General features: G+C 48.2%; 1 protein-coding gene across 1 annotated transcript in view; it reads right to left on the bottom strand.

Moving 5' to 3' along the window:
* Positions 1 to 692: 692 nt before the first annotated feature.
* LOC133350211 (transmembrane protein 178B-like) overlaps positions 693 to 24,772 on the bottom strand; it is a 145,248-nt gene continuing 121,168 nt past the window's right edge. Inside the window, 2 exon segments of the mRNA XM_061564316.1 lie at positions 693 to 5,019; positions 10,031 to 10,168. Coding sequence (XP_061420300.1) covers positions 4,757 to 5,019; positions 10,031 to 10,168 — 401 coding nt within the window. The 3' untranslated portion in view covers positions 693 to 4,756.

Here is a 24,772-nt window from a genome sequence, read left to right as displayed (position 1 = left end):
AGGCTCATTCCCCAAGAATCAACAAGACACAGCAAAATAATACCACCGTGCGCTCATTCAAACAAGTAACGAACACAGCACCTCAGGCCTGCAGAATATTAATATATACCTCGGATGATTTCTCAGTGACAATTATCCATTATCTTCTTGGTTCTTTCGGTAAAGTCACGTAGAATAAAAATAATAAAAATAAAACATAATAAAATACAATTCAGACGCTGTCTTTCCGACCGACCTGTTCTTCACCTGAGGACGGCTGCTTGCGTTGTGGCCGAAACGTCGTGAGAATTGTATTTTATTATGTTAAATTTTTATTATTTTATAATTTCCCTTCTACGTGACTTTACCGAAAGAACCAAGAAGATGAATCCCTGCTGTCACGAAAGCTTTAAATCGAAATTTAAAATGATCAATTAATTTATTTATTGTGAAAGTGTTTTCTGCGTGTCTGTGTGCAGCAGTGCTGCCCCATGAACCGCCGCTACTAGGGGACAGGTCTCCACACTAGATGGCGGTGGAGATGTCTAGCCGTAGACATGGAGCTGAGCTAGACAGGGTGGTTCAGATGTCCTGTGACACCCCCTCCCCCCCCAAGAAAATTTATTGACCCCGAACATAGTTTTTTCCCCCTTTGCATATTCATTTCTGTTTTAAATAAACCTTTCTTTCAAAAATAGTATCACGTTTTAGAGAATAAAAATTGGGGGGGGGGGGGGGGGTCACAAGACACCTGAAACACCCTGGTAGCAAAGCCCTCTTCAAGAGGGCATACTTTTAGCCTGATCTTCCACGCTGGTCAGACACCTTGCGAGAGGTGGTGAGCACCCACGCTCGACACTCTTACCCCCCCCCACCCACCGCATCACTCGAAGTCAATCTGAACCACGACTCTAAAAAAAAAATGCGAATGAAAACCGTTGAAAAACCAAATTGGCGGGCAACTCGTTGGAGAACAAAACAAATGATATTTCTTTTCACTCCACCGTAGAAAGGTTTTGTGTCCGAGGAGACAAACTTTGTTTTGTATGCAGCATAAAAATTCGGAATGCGTTGGCGGTTTGCATATTGGATGTGAGACACCGCTGTGAGACAATACCCCTAAACTTTAACGGCCTCCACTTTTCGTTCTAATAATCCTCACCCAGCCAAGCAAACTTTACGCTAATTAAAGCTACACCACACCTCGTTCCGCCGCTTCGCTTGTGTGCGCGCCCCCATCGATTAAAAAAAAAAACCGCTTTCACCATTTACTGTGTGAGCCACGATAACACAATGTATATGCAATGTACATTACACATCAACGTTTCATATATATATAATGCATCTGTAGATTTGAACCTTGTCGAAACACACAACGCCCGGCACAACTGCTTATGAAGTCTGATTAAAACCTCACGTTCCCCCCCCCCTCCTATTTTTTTTTTTTACAGAATACAAAAACAGCATTGGAGCAAAAACAAATGCTGTGCAGTGGAGAGTGCTACCAAACGATATCTGCATGGAAATTCCGGTGACATTGAGCACCTTACCCTATTCCCAATGGACTAGCAATAGGCCAGATTCATATTACAGGAGCACTCCCCTTACCCCCTGACCCTATCATCCCCGGGAGCTGTAGGGCCTACAAAAATAGTCATTACACTGTGCAACAAAAACATATGTTTTTTGTTCCTGGGCAGTAAGTGTTATTTTCCAATTGCTCATGCCTCCAAAGTACAGAAAATTGCTATTATTCCCCACAAACTTTGCTTTTGTGACCAGGACAGTGATACTTTGAAATGTACATATTTTCAATGAGAAAACGTGTGCATTTGTGTCATTCCATCACGTAAAGTCCTGGTCACAAAAGCAAAGTTTTTGGGGAATAATAGCCACTTTCTATACTTTTTAGGCATAAGCAATTAGAAAATAAAACTGACTACCCAGGAACAAAAATCGTGTTACATCGTGTTATCTGCGGCACTATTCTTCCTATGATCTGTGATCATCAATGATCAACGCAGATGATAGGAATAAAAATAGTCCTGCGCTGCCGAGTTATCGATTGAACAATGCGTCTGATTCATGAAATATGTACGTGTTAGAGAATTGTGTATATTATCATTATTTTGACGACGTGATATTTGCCATCATTTTCTGCGAAGTGACTTTCTGTTATCCGCTAATTAATAGCAGACAAAGAGGCGTGACATGTAGTTTCATACTAGTCTCTGTGGGTTATCCACAATTTTTCAAATTGGACAAGTGCGGTAAAATCGCGGATAGCCCTGCGCATAACAATATCCATGGCTAACAGGAGTTCTGTACTCTGTGTTTCCGATTCATGGAGCCTAATCCTTGTAGGGGAAATCGCTGACTTTCCTGCGATTCTTCTCAGGTGTGCGCCGAAATATTATTATTCGCCATAAGGTTTGTTTTCTTACTGCATCGGTTTTTTTTACCTTTATCTCTTTCTGTCTCTCCCTTATTTCGCACACCCATGGGCTTGGAAATATTTCATTAAAAATTGACGAAGGCATCTCTCCCAGGCCCACTGTTCAAGGGACAAAAAGGGCTGACATTTCCCTTAGGTAGACTCTAGGTGAGCAGAGAGCCGCGGATCGGCCGGTCTGTCGTAAACAAGGCTCTGCTCGGGGAGCTGTCATGAATACAAATCCCCCGCGTCTATCGCGAAATGCAGAGTGTAAGGATGTTGTCGCTTGTTTTAATGCCACAGCATAAGGTCAGGCTTCATCCCCTCCCTTCGCCGGCAATACGCTTAAGCGTGCGCTGCATAATCTTGGGACGCACACGCGCTCGCTCAAGATGCATTTTTAACCATTTGCAAGTCTCCTTGGTCAGTGGGGGGGCGGGAGGTGGATGCTTACGGGAGACAGGTGGGGTGGGGGGAGCTTTATAGAAAAACAAAAATGAAAACTCGCCTACGTTTTGTAATCGAACACGTCTGAGAGGACGAAGAAGACGTGCTTGTTTCTTTCTTCCTTTCCGAACAGATCATTTGCACAGTTTCCACGGCACTCCAACAGATGAAAAGATCAGCGAGGCCGATCAGCGCCAACAACCGCCGACGGGGGACCCGCGTCATTTGGCCCGACGGTCCCCCCCCCACCCCTCCAGCCCCCCCCTCCCGCCACCAACGCCCATTATAGCGGAGAGCGGCCGCTATTTGCCGCGACCTTCTGTAAGGTTAAACCGTCTCGTTACCGAATGCCGACACGAACGACAGTTGCATGCTTTCAGCGTTTCTTTAATGCCTCTGAATGGTAATGGGGTCAGGGGCTTTTTTTGGCGGCGGCTGCAGTGGTGGCAGCGGCGGCAGCGGGGGCAGTGGGGCAGTGGGGGCAGAGGGGGCAGTGGGGGCAGCGGCGGCAGCGGGGGCAGCGGGGGCAGAGGGGGCCAAGGCAACCTCCGAGTGCGGTGTGCGGCCCGGCGTCCGGGGGGGGGGGGGGGGGGGTACCGCAGAGCGCACGTCCCGTTAAGAGGAGTCCGACGGAGAGAAGCTCGTTAACGCGCGGCTCTCAAGTCGCCGCTGACGAGGGGAAGCCCCGCGCCTGGGTTAACGTGACGCGCTAATTACGCCGGGTAACGGGCGGCGGTGGTTCTTTTTCTTCTTCGATGGCACCCTTTGTTCTGCGCGAGGTCGCGCCGCACTCGTTCTCCCCGACCCGGCTGCACCAAATTGGTCAAGCGCACTCGAGTTGGGGGGGGGGGGGGGAGGAAATAATAATAATAATACAGGGAGCCATCGTGATTGCGTTGGGATGGGGGTCATTCAAGCCTACGACATTTTACTCTTGCGAATTCAGATGTGCAAGACCGTCCGGTTACTCAAGGCTTTTTCCCAGTCAAGCGATGCGTTTCCTTGCCAGCTCCGTTACCCCGGTCCGCGAGCGTGAAAGTCAGGTGTCTCAATTCCTGCGTAAATCTTTACGGTTCCCCTACACAATTTTACCTTTGCTCGACACAGTCGTTTAACGCAGCCCATCTCCGGATGACATAGAGCGCATGGTTTCATAATCCTCGCATCTGCATGCCCAGCACGTTCTCAACAGCACGAGGCCTCCACGCTAAGATGGTTTCAAGACGAAGATAGCCATTGGCATGAGCGTGTTTGGCATGGGGCCCTGGTGCAAATTACGAAATGGGGGCCTCCCCCCTGCCCAATTTCCCACCCATCCCCCTTCTTCATAGCCCGGCGCCTGGGGCCCCTCTGACCTGTTGACCTCTTGTACAGTTGCACTGCCTGCACACTCGAATAAGAAGAAGGTGGCGTCCATCCCAGCCTCCGCTGTCACAGAGGCAACAATCGAGAGTGGCATCGCAAGGCAAAGAAGACGAGCCAGGCCAGACTCGTTGAAGCGGGCACCGTGGCACGGAAATTCCGCTCCACAAAGAGGCAGGATGGCGATAGGGTTGCCACCTATCCCGGTTTGCCCAGGATCATCTTTTTTTAGGCAAATCTGCAAGTCTGCCCCAGGACGTTAAGAGCCTCGCTTTTCGTAAATAACGCAAGCGCACTTGAGAGGCAACGCGTTTACACCGTAGCTCTGCCCACTCTCGGCATTGTGAGGGGTAATCTTCATCCCTCGGAGTGTTCCCGGTTTTTCCGTTGTCGTTGTTGCTGTTGTATCTCAGAGAGGTTGTAACCCTAGACGGCGAGCCGTGAGGGGTTGGGGGGGGTGGTGTGCGTTCAGACGACGGGCGGAACCTGGCGGAACCGGCCGACCGGACCGGCGGGAGAACGGCCGCTCGGAGATCACACGGCGCCGTTTTCTGGTCGGGGCTTTGGCGAGCCGGCGACGCTCGCTGGGGCGCTGGTGGGGATCTGCACGGAGGGCGCCAGCGTGCAGAAGAAGCCGGCCAGGAGCGTGAGCCCCAGGCCGCCCCACGCGCAGAACATGGACCAGCCGTAGCCGTGCGTGACGTCCGGCGGCAAGCCGTAGAGGCCGCGCGGGTACCGCGACAGCTCGAAGTTGATGCCGGCCACGCACGTGCACAGCGAGATGATGCAGAAGGTGCCTGGGAAGAGAGAGAGAGGGGGGGGTACAATGAGACAGACGTGCAAAGGTCACCGAGTCTCCGTGTCTTTAACGAGACCACAGGGCGCCAGGGATCGTCTGTGCTGGAGACGCCCGCTGGGTGTGTTGATGATAGAAGTTTCACATTTAAATACAACTCGGCCATTTCCTCCTCAAATGAGTATTGGGCTGGTGTTGATCTCCCGTGGTCACAGCCCTGGGCCAGTGGTGGATGTGGCACGTTTTTGCCGTGGGGGCACATCTATCCACGCAGCAACCGTTGATGATCTTCCCACAAAGTGGTACTCGTTAAATTCAGCCCGGCGGGATGATGTGCTGAGTCGACCCCCAACCAGGATTTGAACTCGCCTCCTTAGTAGTTGATTACCGATTTCAAGCGTCGCTCAACTATGATGTTAGCTGTGGTCGTGAATCAAACGCAGGTCGCTGGGGTTCATGGTACAGTGAGGCGACCGTTCCACCCGGATTGCATATTGGGAAGGACAAATTAATTTGGTCTTGTTCAAGTTCACATTAACCTAGCCACGCTCGAGTTGAAATTGACATTGGCCAAGTGCCATCGTGAGAGATGGGAGTCAAACACTGGGGCATGCAACGATATTTTTTACGCTCGTGATAGGACTCAATGACGCGCCAGACTGCGATTGCGGTGAGGTGCAAACCATCAGGCACATCAGAGTCAGAATTTGTATTTATACTGGAGGAATCCAATGAGCTGTAAACCTCTTTTTCACAAATGTCCTGTTGGGCCAGGTAAGAAAGTTACAACAACAAACAGGACAAACACACGATGGTAGTGCAAGGTACGAGGAAGGTAAACAAATCACCCAAAGGCATACAAATAAAACTAAATCATCCCCATCCTACCAGGAAAAAGCCCACTGAGGTATTAACTTATTTCTCAGAAGTGACTTGGCCACAAATGACAGCTCAATAAAGTGGCCCATTATTTGTACATGTATAGCAGTAAAATAATATAAATCATCTCAATCACATATCCCTGACGACTGCCCCAACACAACGAAGCTGTACGCTGGTGAAACAAGTGGACCACTCCACTCTGCTACCATCACCGGATGCCGTGGAGTGGCTCACAAAATTAGTAGCCCTGCTGATTTTTCCAAACGCCATGCCAAAAGATGAAGACGCTCTTGGCAGAGTTTTCAAATCTCCCGTCATAACAACTATCTATCTATCTACACTAATGTTACAATTAGGCGTAATGGAGCAAACAAAAGTGGACAAGTGAGAGAGAAAAGAAACAACAAAGAATACATATGAGATGGTAACAACGAGACAAAAGAGAACATCTTCTTGGTTCTTTCGGTAAAGTCACGTAGAAGGGAAGTAATAAAATAATAAAAATAAAACATAATAAAACAATTCTCACGACGTTTCGGCCACAACGCAAGCAGCCGTCCTTGCGTTGTGGCCGAAACGTCGTGAGAATTGTTTTATTATGTTTTATTTTTATTATTTTATTACTTCCCTTCTACGTGACTTTACCGAAAGAACCAAGAAGATGAATCCCTGCAGTCACGAAAGCTTGAAATCGAAAAAGAGAACATATTATTGCACCGAATGGTAATCAAGAATTGTGGCAATTCATAGAATTGCTTTACAGGAGGTAAAATAAATCAACTTTTTTTCGTACTTTTTTTACTTGTTTTTACTTTTAACCAGGTAAGACTCACTGAGTTACCATATTGCTCTTTCTCAGAAGTGACCTGGCCACAAATGATAGCTCAACAAAGTGGCTTACCATGTGGAAATTTATAGCAGCCAAATACTCTAAGCGTACGTTTCTAAACGTGGAGGCTAAAACCAGAGGACCCAGAGAAAATCCACACGGGGAGAGAGACGTTCAAACTCCAAATATGCAGCAGGTGTCAGGTTCGGGATTGAACCCACGACCTCCTGATTATGAGGCGAGGTAGTTAACATCTCACCACCGTGGTGCAGGGGTATTCAATCATTTCATGCCTATAAACTAGTCCTGTCTTGTTAGTAGGGGGCCATTGGTTAGATCAACCCTTGCATTGATAATGGTAAATGTATTTTTCCATGTCGTTCTATTTCCTTAATGTCATCGTGACATTTAGCTTGCGGTTCGAGTGAGCAATGCACATGTAGTTAGGCTGAAAGTGGCACAAATTAATTTCCCGAGGCCTCGTGGTCTCGGCAAAACACGCTCGTAATTAGATCGCATTTCATTCATTCGTAACACCTAATAAAGACACTGATATTGCCGCGATGCACGCGCCGTGGCAGCAAGCACAACCTTCACAATTAACGGGTTTCTTTCTCTCCACGCGCTCATACCGTCTAAATCAACGCAGTGCCTGGCAGTCTCTTTAGCAACTTCATACAATAAAAAAACGCACACCACATGCCACACACCGCACATCAATTATGACTAATTGAGATGATTTATGGACGCGCTGTTAGCATCGGTGATATAATAAGGGAATGCGGAAATGTCACCAGTTTAACGACCGGCCGCCGTGTTTGCGCGTGCGTCTGAGCCGATGTCGTTCCGTAAATCACGACGTCGCCGCCGAGTGAAGCCAAAACAAGGAAGGCGCGGGACGCGACGACGTGTGCTGTGCGCACACTGAACTTATTTCGCACCGCACCTAGCCAACCGCACTCATCGGAGGTGCGCGGCAGTGGAAGAGGACAACAAACTAATAGCGATTTAAAGCTTTCGTGACTGCAGGGATTCATCTTCTTGGTTCTTTCGGTAAAGTCACGTAGAAGGGAAATAATAAAGTAATAAAAAACAATATAATAAGAATGGTTTATTATTTAATTATTTCCCTTCTATGTGACTTTACATAATAATATTATGTTTCGATTTAAAGCTTTCGTGACTGCAGGGATTCATCTTCTTGGTTCTTTCGGTAAAGTCACGTAGAATGGAAATAATAAAATAATAATAATAAAACATAATAAAATAATTCTCACGACGTTTCGGCCACAACGCAAGCAGCCGTCCTCAGACTCTGTCGTCTCGACAGACCTGTTCTTCACCTGAGGACGGCTGCTTGCGTTGTGGCCGAAACGTCGTGAGAATTATTTTATTATGTTTTATTTTTATTATTTTATTATTTCCATTCTACGTGACTTTACCGAAAGAACCAAAAAGATGAAACTAATAGCGATGAAGCTTCACGCGAAAGAAGCGTCACGTGCCACCGACACGCGGTCACGGGCATGGCTGTGGCGTCGCGGTAATGGAGCACGTATTGAGGCTTCAGCGGTGAACTCTAAACGATTGGGAACTTTGATTGATAATTTTGTTGTTGTTGTTGTAATCCTCTATCGGCATGTGCGCTGAGAGGCCCATTCAGCACCCCGCAGCAGCCCCGTTCGTGCCGCGTGGTTTGTACACCATGCGTGCAGGCAGGGGTGGGCTTTGGATGTCAGCAGTGGATGATTTCATGTGGGTGGGTGGGTGGGGGGGCATTTGGGGGGTCGTAAGGGCCCAGCCACTACAGGTGTCGTGTGTGCTTGGACTCTCCGTCCCCAACATTTTTTTTAGATGTGATCGAGAGACTCCCACAAATGTTGGACAAAAACAATGTTGGGTTTGAGTCCGCGTTTTTTTAAATTTGGGATCCCTCCAACCGTGCGACAGAAAGATGCCAATCGTGCTGGCGGTGGAAGCTATGCGTACATGACGGCGCGCTAACGGGAGCCTCAGCGCTGAGTTCAGTAGCCAGCAGATTGAATGACGATGTAACAACACAGGCCGCCTCCTCCTCCTCTAAGCTGTGACCAAGAGTCGGGTGGCGCTTCACGGATCCGTCACCACAGGGAACCATTCCCTCATCACGGAGGACACCCCCAACTTCCAGAGTGTTACTGCGCCCCTGGTTGGTGGTGGGGGGGTGCCGTGCAACCCCGAATGAATCCACAGTGCCTCCTGTAAACTCCACCCCCGCCCTCAGAATCAGAATATGTATTTATACTGGAGGAATCCGATGAGCTATAAAGCTCTTTTTCACAGATGTCCAGTTGGGACACGGGGTAAGAACGCCACAACAACAAACAACACAAACAAAAAACACGATAGTTGTGCAAAGTACAACAAAGGTAAACAAATGACCCAAACACATACAAATGAAAATAAACCATCCCCATCCTACCAGGCAAAGCCTACTAAGGTATTCACGTATTTCTTAGAAGCGACCTGATTAATAGGCAGCTCATTGGGGTGGGTGGGGAGGCACTTGGGCTCAAGGTAAATGGGTCATCATGGACCATGCGGTTGATGCCATTACCACCACCACGCTTCATCATCGCTTCCTTCCTTCTGCCAGATCGCACAATCATTTGTACTGTGAACAGCCGACTCCACTTACAATCCCCTGCATGTTTAAATGCACTGCTACAACCCTTACAGTACAACCCTCACCGTCAACCCACTACTGAGTCTCGTCGTGCGGGGGGCTAGGCAGGGGGGGATTATTCGACCATAATCCAGCAAGGCGGATCAATGTTCATCGGCGAGAGCTCACTCGAAGCCGCTTCAAGGCTTGCTGTCGACTTGTGTACGGCACGGCATCACGAAATAACCGATGTCGATCTCACAAGCGGCCCTGTGACAGCCACTTCTGGGGGCTGTTTTCGAACAGCAGGGGTTGCACTGCTCTGCGAGAGACACCGATGGATGCATCATCTCACGACACGTGCCGCTGATGGCAGAAATTAAGCGTGGGGAAAGACAAAAATGGAAAGAGCTGACCAGCGAACGGGGTGACCCGGGCAGGTGCTCGCTTGCGTGAGGATACATGCAGAGTGTTGCTTGCGTGAACGTGTGGAGCATGCTTGTGTGCATTCGGAGTGAGGTGCCTGCACAGTATGCTTGCGTGTGTGCGTGCGTGCGGAGGGAGCGTTCGTGTGGATCGTGCGTGTGCACGTGCTTGTGTGAGCATGCGTGCGGAGCGTGCTCGTGTGCGTGCGGAGGGAGCGTGCGAGCGTCTCACCGCCCATGAGGAAGAGCAGGCCGGCCACGTACTGCATGAGTCCCCTCTCCCAGCAGCATCCCAGCACGCCTAGCACCCAGCCGAACAGCAGGATCGCCACCGCCATGCCCAGGAAGCCCGCCGTCATGCGCCGCAGGTCTGGTCGACAGCACGCACACAACATCGCCACCGTTACCACCGCCACCATAAGCGAGGTCATAATCCCCACCGCCACCATAAGCGAGGTCATAATCCCCACCGCCACCTTTAGCGAGGTCATAATCCCCACCGCCACCATTAGCGACATCACAATCACCACCACCAACACCATGAGCGAGTTCATCATCATCGTCGCCACCACCGCCATCAGTGACGTCATCATCACCACCGTCACAGCGTCATTACTACAATGCTATCACCACCGCTCTCATTTCTCTTATTGTGCCGATGCTTTGCTCCACTTTGGGGGGTCATGATTCAATGCAAGAATTGCCTTGTCTCGCTCGTATCATCTGCAATGCATATTCTTCTATTCGTGACGTCTTGGTCTATTCGTGCATAAGTTCATTCGCATGTTATTTTCCTGAATTCAAAATAATCAATTCCTCGCTGTGTGATTCAATGCACGTATTTGTGAGCATAATAAGTGATTTTAATTAATTGTCATAATTTACATTGCAAATAGCACAGACATCGCTATTACCGTCAACATCGCCATCTAAGTTACGACCATAACCACCACTTGAACCATCAACATTGTTATTGCTACCACCATGCCCAGCGCGAAAACCATGGCAGGCATCATCATTAAAACCATCAACGCCACCAGTCATCATCGTAATCATCACCACCAATACAGCCATCACAATCTCCATCATCATCATCACCGCTATAATCATCACCACTGACATCATTATCACTACCATCAACAGCCCGTCGCTATAATCATTACCGCCAACATCATTCTCGTCAGTACGACCAACACCACCGCCATTCCTGTTATCATCATAACCATTTATATTAATTGGTTGAAATGTTGTGTTTTCTTCATTTTAAATTAGACGGGGTTTATTTTTTTGTATTGAAGTACGGATTTCTGCTACTCAACAATGGCGAAAAGGCTTTATTATTATTACTACGTATTATTATTCGGTTGCCTGATCTTCCACTCACTCGCTCACTCGTCACGAGTCTGCCTCTGCTTGAGAGGCACGGCTCAAATTAAATTATTCGTCTGATATTTTATTCATGTTTCGGTGCCCGAGCAGAATAACGGGAAGTTAAAGTTGAATTCTCCACTTTCCTTACAGTCCTTCACTGGAGTAGAAAAATGAGCCTTGGTGTGTGTGTGTGTTGTTTGTTGATGGCAAAAACAGAGGGGCATTTTTTTTCTTCTAAATAAATAAAACCACGCGGTTGATATTTCAAAAGAAATCCAGAGAGCCGAAGGGCCAATTTTATCTCTCGCAGCCCACGGAGGTCTATTAGCTGTTGTATTAGCTGAATACAAAAAATCGCGTTATTGCCCTAATATATTATATATATGTCCTGGCTAATCATTCTTACGAGGGGGGGCGCGGAAATCAATGTGGTTTCCTTCTCAGAAAATTAGCCTGATGCTTTTCCTCGCTTGGGTGGACTCCATTGCATTTGATCAATGGCCTACTTTGATTGGTTTTAATCAAAGACCTTCCTGGCACTTCCAAGTAATAATAATCAAAACGGCAGCGGCAAACGGCTCCTCTCGCAAACGCGCGAAGGAACGACAAAGGACGCAAACGACGTCCGAGACAAAGAGGTCAAAAGGTTCAAGCGGAGGGTGCAGCCCACGCCGCTGCTGGTAGAAGGATCTCCAGAAGGAGGGAGCTCTCTGGTGCCCCTCCGGAGGGTACTTAGCCGATTCTTCGACACTCGCCTGGCCTTCTCAAAGAGGTGGGAGCATCCACACGTAGTCCCACCGCACGCTGCTGGGTGGACAGAGGCTCTGGTACGAGGCATTTAAGAAGCTTGCCCCCCCCCCCCCCCCCCGTTGTTGCAACTGATGAGCCGGGAGAAGCAGTCGAATAGGCGGCCTGTAGATTGCACGCTGCGAACCATTAAACCACCACCGCCGCCGTCATCGCCGTTGCAGCATCCTAGAATAAGTAGAGCACCGTCAATGCTTTGGGAAGGCGACATTACAATTGGCCTCATTCCCGAGGCTACGAATCAGCAGCATGCAATGACATGTAAATCATATCAGCCAACCGCCTCGGTCTGGCACGAACAAATCCCTTTGCGATTCCACCAATATCAGCTGTCGGGTAAAAATGCTCCCACTGACACCCGCCCCTCCCCCCTCGTGTGGCGGCATAATTTAGAGTGTAGAGCTCTACGGAAAAGAAAAACAATCACTGGAAATGAATTAATTGAAAAGCGGTCGCATTACAGTGTCGGAAATTTCATGAAATACCAAGAGACGATCCGATCGCCACTCTTCGTGGCGAGAGAGAGCAGGCTCCGATTGCAGGTCGGCCCGAGAAGATGGATAAGTCGCGAGTGGAAGAGCCAGGCCAAAGTAAATTAGGCTGACAATTCTCCCCGAGCACAATTTGTTTTGCTTATAAATGGCCCGTCAAACCGATATCTCCCGCGATGAATCAATGCGAAAGGGGGCCTTAGCTGCGTATAATTTTGTAGCCACATCCGATAAGAGGACCCCTTGAACATGCCATCGGCACGTTTTGGACAAAAAAAAAACTATCCACGGGGTGTCCTCGTCAGCACGGATTAGTTCCTTCGTCGCCGTGATAAATTGGCTCTTCCGAACTTTTTTTCCCCCGTTGGTCGAGGTTTAAAGCATTTTACAAAGTCTGTAGAAGTGGTCCCCAGTGCGGAATCTTTTTTTTTTTTATTTTGAAGCCGAGGTGTTCCGCTCACACGGTTTTTCAGACTCTTCGTGCACATTCATAATCAACGTTTTTGGGTTTAGATCGCGTTATTTATAAATGTGTCGTAACCCTCCACCACCCGACACGGCCAATCAGCAAAAAAAGTGTCACGTTGACAAAAGACAAATAGTTCACTGCTTTAGCCCACCCGTGTGTTTTGAAGTGTGAAATCACAACATTTACAAAAAAAAAATATTTGTAAATGTTGTGGTTTCACGCTTCAACACATTTTTTGTAAATGTTGTGGTTTCACGCTTCAACACATTTTTTTGTAAATGTTGTGGTTTCACGCTTCAACACACCAGTGGGCTAAAGCAGTGAACTATTTGTCTTTTGTCAACGTGACACTTTTTTTTGCTGATTGGCCGTGTCGGGTGGTGGAGGGTTACGACACATTTATAAATAACGCGATCTAAACCCAAAAACGTTGATTATGAATAATATTGGTCGCGAAAGCCCACATGTTAAACTCTTTGAGCACACATCGCGATATTTCAAGACCTTTCCCAGCAAGGTGTTCATAACAAGCAGCACGACCAAAAAAACAAAATCTGATATTAACTGCGCCACTTGAGAGGATTATAACGCTATATTAATTATTGACAATTTAAACCGTGCTCAATATTACCCTGCTCAAGGGGAATTAACACTGTGGTGTCGACCCATTCATTCATTGGGGCGGGCCCCCTTTCAATATAAAATATCCTGGGGGGCTGACAGTACAGATTAAAGAGAAGGGATGAAGTGAGATGAGAGAAGAGAGGCGCAGACAAGGTAGAGATGACAGAGATTATCTTTTTTTATGTTATCTCATGCCCGTTAGGATATTAATTTGAAGTGATATATAATGTACCCCCGAATATACCATGAATCCAAGGCCCCTTGAGCTACTTAGGACCAAATCTTTTACTTTAGTTTTCTTTTGACTAGCACTGCCACGGTCACTGTGATAGTCAGCTCTATCACGGCACTAACATCATTCTCATATTAAATAGGTTCAAGAGCCTTCCTTGAGGCTACAAAATTCAGCAGAGATCACAAAACTTGAAACCATTTTTTCGTCTATGCAACACAGGTGAGGGGGGTGGGGGACGTGGGTCTATCGCAGGCCACGCGAACCGGCCGTTTGCCGAATGAGACAAAGCGATTAAATGCACGGGACGACGCCACTGCTCGCTTTCACAACTCCAGCGTGCGTCTCTCTCCACCGACGTGCCCAAAAGGGGTTGCTGAAAACGGAGTCGTTTATTTCTTGCCGGAATCCCCGGCAAGGCCCTTGTGTTTTTCAACGATCGCGGCGGTTTTTGACGGCCACGCGTGGCGCGACAGCCCAACGGAGCGCCGTGTTTTAGCATCTCGCTGCTGGAGCCGCACCGGCACCTCCGCTGCCCCGTGCCAACTTTCCACGCACTTGTTTATATGTATTTATTTTATTGCGTGTGAAGATAAACGCTCGACTTTTGCCGCATTGACGCCAAAGCGGCCGAAGGATCTGTCCGCACGGCGCGTGAGAAAGTCGTTTGCAGAACTACAGACGACTCTGCGTGTATGTTGAACTTCTTTCGCACCGCACGTAGCCAACCGTGCTAATTGGAGGCGCAACGCGTGTGCAGCGCGAGTAAGAAGTGGGGGCTTTCCTGAAACGAATTGAGCGATGCATTTCAATCGTGAGTCAGTAATGTACTTTACAGTGGCACGGAACCTCCAGCCCACGGAGTGCAGTTGCACCTCCTGCACACATCCTGCAGCTCATGGTACATGCGCGAATTCGTGCGTGTGAGAATCGATGATATTATGTCTGTGCGTGTGTTTAACTTCTTCTGCACCGTACGTATCCAACCGTGCTAAACGCAGTATGCGGGGTAAGGAGGACAAACTAAACACGAAAATAAGTTCTGAAGATATGAGTTTTCAATCTAGATGATGTTAAAAGTGCATAGCTCCAGTGGCTTCCTAATATCGGAAGAAGAGCATTCCAGACGGCCACAGAAACTCATCTGAAAAGCGCGTGATGCGGTGACCGTCTTTGTTTGACGGTTAGCCAAGAGCCGCTGCTGTTAGGATGACCAGAGTTCGGACGATGGCTTTGAATGTGAAATAACCACACGGCGCCCCGCTGGGATCTTTGTGTTTGCTTGGCCAAATAATTAATTTAATTTCACTTTATTTTTGGCCAAATAAACACGGGCTGCCTGCAGCACCACATGAGCACAATTATGTGTTGTGCTGTAAAATGCCAGTCACAGTTAATGGCTTAAGGGAACTGTAATTTCATTAAAATAAAAAAAATATTCGGCTACCTCTCTCATTTGGCAAATGAAAAGACAACCTGCCCTGCGGCAGGGAACATCGTCATCCCCTTCTTGCCAGTGAAGCATTGACAATGGTCATGATACCCTTGAGCAATAATAGTCATAATGATAATACAGTAATTAGCCCCTTAATTTATCTTGGAAAGCCAGCGTGGGTCATAATGATGATTTCGAATTTTTTTTTTGCTTTCGCTGTGAGCGGAAACCAAAGCACCTGGTGGAACCCACTTAAACTCTGCACAAACTCTTCAATACTGGCCATGGAACACCTACTTGATGTACCACCTCCTACAGACACGTTGTCGTCTTACCGGCGGGCGTTTGCCGTATTCCTATGCAACTCACGAACCTCGAGCTTGAGTCACCGAATTACAGGCAAGCCTGAGAACAATAACCCATGGATCGATTCACATCACGTGTTGACACCGGCCCTTTTTGGATTTAGCTCGTAAATGAGGTCATTGCCTACGACCCGATCACTCTCATTCGTCCGTTCTCATCACACCTCAGAAGCTAAGCAAAGACTGAGCCTGGATCGTGCTTGGATGGGTGAGGATAGTACTTGCATGGGTGACCACCACACGGCCGGTTGCTATTGCCTGTGGTGCCACGTCATGGGCTGCAGAGGGCAGTGCCCCAAAACCCAGTGTTGGACTCTACTGCTACCCGACTGCTACCAACATCTATGTTCCGCGCCTTCGCCAGCATGGTGAAGTATGGAGAAAGATCCCCCACAAACCCACACGGTTGCCTCCATGCGCAGAACCGGCCCTAGACCTTTGGGGGCCCTAAGCAAAATTTGGTTGGAGGCCCCTTTGATGTATGATTTTTTTTCACCCACGAGCTAGCAGTGACTCTAGGGGGCCCTCTGCTGGCCACGGGGCCCTTTGCAATTGCAAGGGTCGCTTAGTGGCTGGGCCGGCTCTGTCCATGCGGCAGTGGATAATTGACAAAAAAATGTCTCTACACACGTAAAACATTGTACAGCAATTGAGTGAATCAGCCGGGAGTGCGATCTCTCTCCAGTGTCCGCGGTGTGCCCCGGAGCACGAACGAACTGGGGGGGGGGGGGGGGGCTCGACGCTGCTGCATGACTAGCTCGCCCTCTAGTTCACCGCAAACGTGAACACCTGAAGCAACGTGCGAATTGAGGCGGTTGTCCCCCGGTGGTGTCAGCAGCGACACCCGCCACGTGTTAAAGCTCGCGCTCTCTTCGGCCACCAAAATCGCCCCCTCAATGTGCCCGGGACTCGTCAGAGCTCGGCGCTGAATAGGGTTTAAAAGCCTCTGATGACGACCGCTTTGTGTTGCGACCAAAACGTCGTGATATTTTTAATTGCTTCTAGATTTGAAGCTTTCGTGACTGCAAGGATTCATACTCTTAGTTTTTTTCGGTAAAGTCACGTAGGTAAAAAATGAAATTAAATTTATTATTATTTTATTTTTATTAATTTTAAACTAAGAGTATATTTTTTATTCACTTTATTTGTATGATTTTATTGTAATTTTTTCTATCTACCTGACTTTACCGAAGGAACCATAGAATATTTAAAAGCCTCATTCGTTGCTTGGACAGGAAGGAGACTGCTTCTTGGGAATGTCTCGTGTTGCTGGAGGCTTGGGCTGCTGTGCCCCCAGGATGCGGGCACAAGCAGCTGTGCATTATCGAGTCAAACCGTACAGAGATTATACTCTTTGGTTCTTTCGGTAACGTCACGTAGGTCTAAAATAAAATAAATCTTTACCACCTGATGACGGACGCTTGTGTCGCGCCCGAAACGTCGTGATTTATTTTATTTTATACCTACGTGACTTTACCGAAAGAAGCAAAGAGTATGGATTCCTGCCGTCACGAAAGCTTCAAATGAAGATCGTACAGAGATTGTGAGTATGTTACCCGCCCTCGTATACGTTGCATTTTTCTCCAGTTGTCACCCACGTGCCACTCATTTGGGCACCGCGGTGGCGCGGTGTTCACTACCTCGCCTGGTATACAGGAAATCGTGAGTTCGATCTCGGCCCCGAAGTCTGTAGATTTGGAGTTTGCGTGTCTCTCTGCCTGTGGTCGCGTGGATCTTTTTTCTCCGGGTCATCCGGTTTTCCTTCCGCATTTAGACTCAACATGCGTTGAGAGTATTTGGCTGCTGTATATTTGCACGCGATAAGCGACTTGGTTGAGCTATCATTTGTGACCAGGTTGCTTCTAAAAAAGAGCGATATAGCTCAGTGGTCCTTAGCTGGTAATATATATTTTATATATACCGTACTTTAGTTTATTAATGTAACTGAGATTCAATGAGGTATTTCCTGGTTAAACAAAGCGGTTGAAATGACGTAATTAACCAAAATGCAAAAACGTCATGAAATTTCCAAGTTCGCGTTAACATTGCCTTCGAACAGAAAGACCCACAATAGGCTAACGATCTCAGATCAGCTTAAAACGTTCTCTCACCGTCTCCCAGATCCTCCATAGACTGGCCCCTGCCTGCGTCTCCCTTCTCATCTCACTCCACTCGACGCCTCTTCACTTGGGCAGCCAATGCATTCTGTGAAAGCCCCCTGGCAGTCAATTATGACTCAATAGGGAGGTCGCTCCTTCTCTGCTGCTGCTCCTCAATCTGGACGATCTACTCCTACCAGAAATCCGTGCTGTCCAATCTCTTCCCCTCTTCAAGGAACAGAGCGAGAGAGAGAGCGACAAGCGCTCTCCGCTCCCTGTCTCTCGACAAAGTCTTGTCAACAAATAAGCATGCCCTCCCTCTCTCGCGTCATTTAAACGCCCCGTACAAAAACAACAAACGCTTGACCCCCCCCCTCGCCCCCCCCCCCCGAGGATCGGGTCAAGTAAACAGCTCGTGAAACCGCCAACGTCTTCAGGGTTACACAAACGTTCGACGGCCGGGCCTTGCGAGGCTTCCTCCGTCACTGCCCGTCTCAACCCGTACCCCCCCCTCCACTCCGACGCCTCGAGGCGAGGTCAGGTGCCCTCTGTGGGCGCCGTGCGGCCAAATATTTTGTTTTTTCCACGGGCTCTTGGAGGAGGAGCCACGGCCGGTGACGGCGGTTGAGTCCACGGAGCGGGTTGCGCTGCGCTACCAACTTTGGCCACCCGAGTTCGATTCCCGCTCACGGCCAAAAGCAGCGACGATTGTCTGAACCGGTGCTGGGCCTTCCCTAGGGCGACTCGGCCTCAAATGAGTATCTGGCCGCGGTGTGTAAACCATCGCCATTAGGGAGACAAAGGCGGCCGGGCGTGGTATTGGCCACCCACCCCGTCGTGTGCAGTGCCGGCCTTCATAGGTGCTCACTAACAACACTTGCCGCAACAGTCTGTTTGGGCTACACGGAGGATCTTTGTCTTTGTTTTGCATGCACGAGGCAGTGACGTGCGCCTAATCAGGCACAAGTGCTTTGATGACGGCAAATCTGCTTAGTGGCGAACGGCGGTTGTTGTTGTTGTTGACGTGGCGTAGGGCTCGCGGTTCGTGCTCACGGCCGCCCTGGTTAATGCCGCGGTTGTATTAACCATAGCCATTCTACACGCCACCTGATTCTCCTTGGAATTGGACGTTAAAGATCCCGTGACATCGTTGGAAAAAGGAGGAAGCAATGTGTACCTGGTGTCGTGGTCCGAATTTTTGCCAAATATTACTTAACTGGGAAACACATAGCAATCGTAGTGCTCGAGACCCTTCCTGCAAAATATTCTTGACACTCAAGCGAGGCTTTCCTGGGTAAACAAGCGTAACAACAATCATAATATGGTCACTGGGGAGTCTGTGCCGCGCCGCGCCACGCGATCGTTCTGCCTAAACAGGGGTAATGAACGTGCATGCATCGGCAAGATAAGGTCAGCAAAATCAGCCTCGCCTGCCTGCCTGCCTGCAAGCGCCCGCGTGCTCATTGCAGGGACACGAGACGAAGGCCGCCATTGGCTTCCGCCCGAGATTTATGGCCTGATCGGGCGCAGACATTGCGAGCGACGGCACCGTTCAATTTACGGTGGAGTGCAAGACAATTTGGATTTATAATGCGACAAAATATACATCTTCTTGGTTCTTTCGGTAAAGTCACGTAGAATGGAAATAATAAAATAATAAGAATAAAACATAATAAAATAATTCTCACGACGTTTCGGCCACAACGCAAGCAGCTGTCCTAAGGTGGAGAGCAGGTCTGTCGAGTAGACAGAGTCTGAATGACACACTCTAGGCTTGGAGCGACTATTTAAGCTGGGATGGAGGGGGGAAGGGCGTCTTGACAAAATAATTTGCATATCAAGAGGAATTTAGCATATTTATGGGAAATGCAGATATGCGATTAGTACTACTTGTGAAATGCGTAGGTTTGGCGGGGGGTTTAAAGTCATTATGCCCGTGCATAAAGTTTAATTTTTATTATTTTATTATTTCCATTCTACGTGACTTTACCGAAAGAACCAAGAAGATGAATCCCTGCAGTCACGAAAGCTTTAAATAAAACAAATATATGCATCGCGTCTAACATAAACAAGGGGACAAACGTCTCCGACGGATGTCGCCCGGTGGTGCGGCGTGTTCTCTCCGTAGGGTGTGCGACACAGCTTGAAAACCAGCACTTCCAGAGGGTTTCACGAAGGAGGGGAGAGATGCGTATGGGAAGGGACAAAGCGGTTGGAGACGTCTGAAGGCCAGGGAGGAAGTTTAAATGTCCGGCCAAAGAGTGCGAATGAAGACTTCACGGAAAAAGAGTCGTCGGCAGAGATGAGAACGGTAGCGGGTCTAGATCGGCCAAAGGAGGTCACAGAGTCGCAGAGGAGAAGCAGAGTTTGTTTGGGCGAGTGTTTCACCAGAAGGCTTTTTGGTTGCTGGAACAGAGGGCATGCGAAGGGCAAGGTGAGCGAGGCGAGTGAAAATATCAAAAGGGTCTCCCTGCTCAAATACCAAACGTGCAAACTACTCGCCTCCATAGAGAGCCCCGAGTCAGCGGTGAAAATTCCTCAATTCTTCTGGCGGAGGTGGCCGGCTATCCACTTGGTCAGTCACTGTTGACTTTGCACAAAGTGATACTGTACTTATTTTATTGAGCACGAAGACACCCTTGTTGTGATGGCAGTCGAGACGTTACCTCTGTTATTATTGAAGGAATGGGCCGACCAGTAAGCTCGATTAGAACTCAAACCTGCGGCAGCAGACGTCACGTCAAACCATCGCGTTCAAGACACACACATAAATTATAATTTTTAAAAATCTAAGTTGAAACCCCATTTCTTTAGAGGTGCTTTTTAGTTTTTTGTCTCGCACCTCCCTATTGGCACGGTTGGCTCTATACGGTCCGAAAGAAGTGCAAACATACATATAAAATATAATCGATTCTCGCATGAACGATTTTACACATACACCATGAGCGTACGGATGTGTGCAGGCGGTGCAACTGCACCGGTATCTGTGGGCTGGAGCCTCAAGGGCCACCACTAACATGGAAGCAATTGTATAGGGAGGGGGGAATTGCATTGTGCACCTGGGCACGTGCCAAGCGCGCCACGCCACTGTAAAGTACATAACTAACTCTCGATTCAAATGTATTGCTCGATTCTTAGTCGTGCTGCACACGCATTGCACCTCCGATGAACACCGATGGCTACGTTACGGTGCGAAAGAAGTTCCACACACATACATACACACATACATACACACATACATACATACACACACATACATACACACACACATACATACACACATACATACATACACACACATACACACATACATACACACATACATACACACATACATACATACACACATATATACACACATACATACACTCTCAAGTTTCCCAGGGTACAACGCGCCTTAACGTTAAAATCTCCCATTTGCAGCGTAGTGCTGTTGTGTTGCTGGGCGCTTGGCGTTATATCCCTTTGGCCTTGTGCTCCAGCCACCGTAATCGGTCAAAATCGGCTCCTCATTTGCCGTCAGCTGCCGAGGGCCCACGTTTGTGAAAAATAATCAATTAACGTTTAAAATGGACTTAAATAGCGCTCTTGATCATCGATCACAGAGCGCTGTACACAATATGCATAATAAAAGAAGAAAAAAAAGCATCAATTAACATTTATAATAATTACGGTGCAGCAATCCTTCTCAGGTCCATAACGAAGGAATCTTCGGCACGAGAAGATTTTCACGGCAAAAGCACCGGCCACCAGCTTGTGCAATGCTTCCGAATCGCGTGCACAATCTCCGCGTGAACTCCAGTACTCCTGGATATTCCTGTCACCTCTGGGATTTATGTTCTGGCCCCACAATGCACCACCGCCATAATGCGGTGGCTCTCTCTCTCTCTCTCCCCGCAAGTGCACGATAACACAGCACCGCCTCGTGCCATTTTTTATTTTACAGCTCCCCATTAGGGCGCCCAATGCCCTGTCCATTTTTCACCACCTGATCTCGCTGTTTCCTTCGCCTTATTGCCCTGTCCATTTGTATTACTGTTGCTGTTACTGCGAAGGTGTTCGCGGGCTGTGTCGTGGTTGTGGCTCGCCGATGTGGTTTTTCGGGTTGTTGCCGCGTGCTGTTCGGCGCAATGTCCGACCGTTTCGCTCATCATTCCGATTTGCAAATCCTCAAGCTGAACCAACAACACGGGATGCAACCCAAAAACACATTAGGAGAATTTTACTATTATTATTATACATTTCTCCGTTACAATCCTGGACGCAGGCAGTGATGAACCGTCCTTACCCTGTTCCCTGACCCCACCATGGCCGTTTGTTCATCATGAAACACCTCCGCAGTTATTCCCCAAGCAGGGGCACAGCCACACTGTGCAAGTCGGGGGGGGGGGGTGGGGGGAGGGTGCCCTCCAAGTGGATTGCTCCCTGTGGTTATTGGGTAGATTATGGATCAGTCAAAGTTCGCTTCCCGCTTGGTCGCAGAAAAAAATATATGAAGGTGACGAGGTGGTTCAGAGGTCACAGCGCTGAGTTAGCACCGCTGATATCCTGGATCTGTATCTGTGTTTGTAGCTGCCGGTGATTAAACGGGGTGATCATGTGGAGTGGGGTGATGTTCTCAGCCAGATCATTGTGCGGTCTCAGCTGGGTCAAAGGTGACCCTGGCTGAGACCATCATCTCAAGTACCATCATATTATTTTGGATAAATCCTAGCGCTGAGAATTAAAAAAAAGTGTGTGGGAAAAATGCGCACCCTCCCACCGTGTAAAGGATAAAAAGGCCACTTTGCCATTTGTTACGTGAAATATCTGTTATCTGACACATGCGGCATAGTAATCCGTGAGATTTCCGAATTGATTTTTCATCTCGCTCCACGGTCTCAAGAGGATACTCGTAATAAATTAACAACAAACTAAGAATTAGAATACTTGGGTAGTGACACCAACACGCAAACCAACTATCTCACTTGGCACAGCAGAGGGTTAGCTATGTATCACTCGAGTAATTAGGCTGCAGGGCCGTGCAGTGGTAATACTTGTGCCTCATAGCAAGGAGAGCCTTGGTTCGATTCCCAATTCAGGCACCTTTCTGTCTGGAGTTTGAATGTTCTTCCCCTCTTCTGCATGGGTTTCCTTTGTATTTTCAGGTTTCCTCCCATAGTAAAAAAAAACGTAATGTAACCGGTATCGGCCAAACATCCCAATCCTGAAATTACTCAATTGTGATTGCGCGTAGCGACATCGCCCTCTCGACTGTCAAAACCATGGCAGAACGCTCCTGAAACAAAACAAAACTCAAGTGAATCTTTCCTGGGTAAATCGTTGTAAATAGAAGTAAGTAAATAAACACAGACAGTCACTTTGCAGGTTGCCCAAAAATTAATGGAGAGAATCAAAGCTGTCAATCCGCGTGCAAATTTGCTCACGCACGAGAGGTAGCTACGCCTAATCCAGCAGACGAACGTAAATAGTGAAGCATTAAAGCAAAGTTCAAAATGTACCCTCGGATAAAATACATAACATAGATCGGAAAGATGTGGGCGGCCGTTAAACCACGTGGTCAAGGGTCAAACCGAGGCGGCCGGAGGCTCGCTCCTCGGTTTGTGTGAGCGAGACACGAGGCAAACGCTGGGAATTCAAAACTAAAAAAGGTTAACCGGCAACGAGACGAAAAGTGAATACACGGGAAAAATCTACTTAAAAAATGCATTCGTTTTAATTATGTTATCTAATTTTTAACGTGTCCCATTTGTATTCGTGGGTATTTTAAGCGATAACTTAAAAATATTTATCTTGGTCCTTTGAAGTATATTTTTAACTCTTACATTTATTACACCAGATCTCCTGAGAAAAAAAAAAGAAAACCCATTTGTTTTCAAAGGGCTCTCACCTGGCTATAAATAAATTATTTGACTGATCAATGGATTGATTAATGAATGGCACAGTAAATGGATACTCGACCTGTCAGCATCAGCAACCTTTGAAAATGAACAGATAAGACAGAGGTCCTTGTGTCCATTTTGTCGGTGGAAATATTTGACCGCAATGGGATGCCGCCACAATGTAATGGAAAGTCACTTGGAATCCAGACGTCTGCAGATCGATCCGATCTCCAGGCATGGCAGTTGAAACAATGGTGCCAGTTTCACAAGTCTCTCCCCCACCTCTGACCACCCCAACGATGTAAATGGGTTCAGCGTGGTCCAGTCGATGGGTAGGTCGCATATGGTGAGGTCAAGTAGAGTAGGCGTAACACCCTCCGGCTCGCTAAAGCTTCCACCAGCAGTGGCACGAGCGAGAAATTGTAGGGCTGCGCCATTACCTCTTTAACCAACCGCAACTCTTTGACCCAACGGCACACTATTAAAAAACAGAGACTCAACGCTGAGCCTCTTCATAGTGCAAAGCTGCAGGCAGGCAGGCAGACAGCACACTGCCTTAATGAGGCAGTTTGGCCGCAGCAAATTACAGCATTAGGAGGATCCTAGATTGGGCCTTCAAGCGGCAAAGCTGGGAGCTGCCAAACATCTTGACCATGCAACGGAGCATTCAGGCATGATCCGCAACCGTGAGTTTGCCACTCAGAGGCACCTGATTGCATCTGACAGGAGGGTTGCGCTTTTGGTAATTGAGGCTCCCAGACTCTTTAAATGTCTGGCGCTTCCAAAGCGTTGCAGGCGGCGGAGCCAATCTTCTCTGCGCGCATTTCCAAATCGCATTTCTTTCTCCGAGCGATTAAAAAGCAAGAAAAAAAAGACCACCGTCCCCGTCGCGCATCGCAATAAAATAAATTGAGGGGCCTTTCTGAGAAGGCGGCGTGCATTGGCGGCGCTCGGCACAAAGCAAACCAAGCAATTCTGTAGGGCCCCCAAGCAGCTCAGGAGCCCCCATCCCCCCGCCCCGACTCATTATTATTTATTCACACTATTCATAGGCACAGGATCGTTTGTCTGTGTTGGCAATTATCGGCAGTGATGATAGTGCCGTACCGTAGCTTGGGCCGACGCGACTGTCATGCAGTGACCTCGCAAATAAAGCGACGGAGACTACGGGGTTTAACAAAAGCAACGTACCGTGCGTA

Source organism: Lethenteron reissneri, chromosome 33, assembly GCF_015708825.2.
Source record: "Lethenteron reissneri isolate LAM-NWPU_2019-01 chromosome 33, ASM1570882v1, whole genome shotgun sequence".
Taxonomy (NCBI): Eukaryota; Metazoa; Chordata; class Hyperoartia; order Petromyzontiformes; family Petromyzontidae; genus Lethenteron; species Lethenteron reissneri.
The sequence above is the reverse complement of the archived record's forward strand: the minus strand, read 5'-3'. Positions and strand labels throughout refer to the sequence as shown.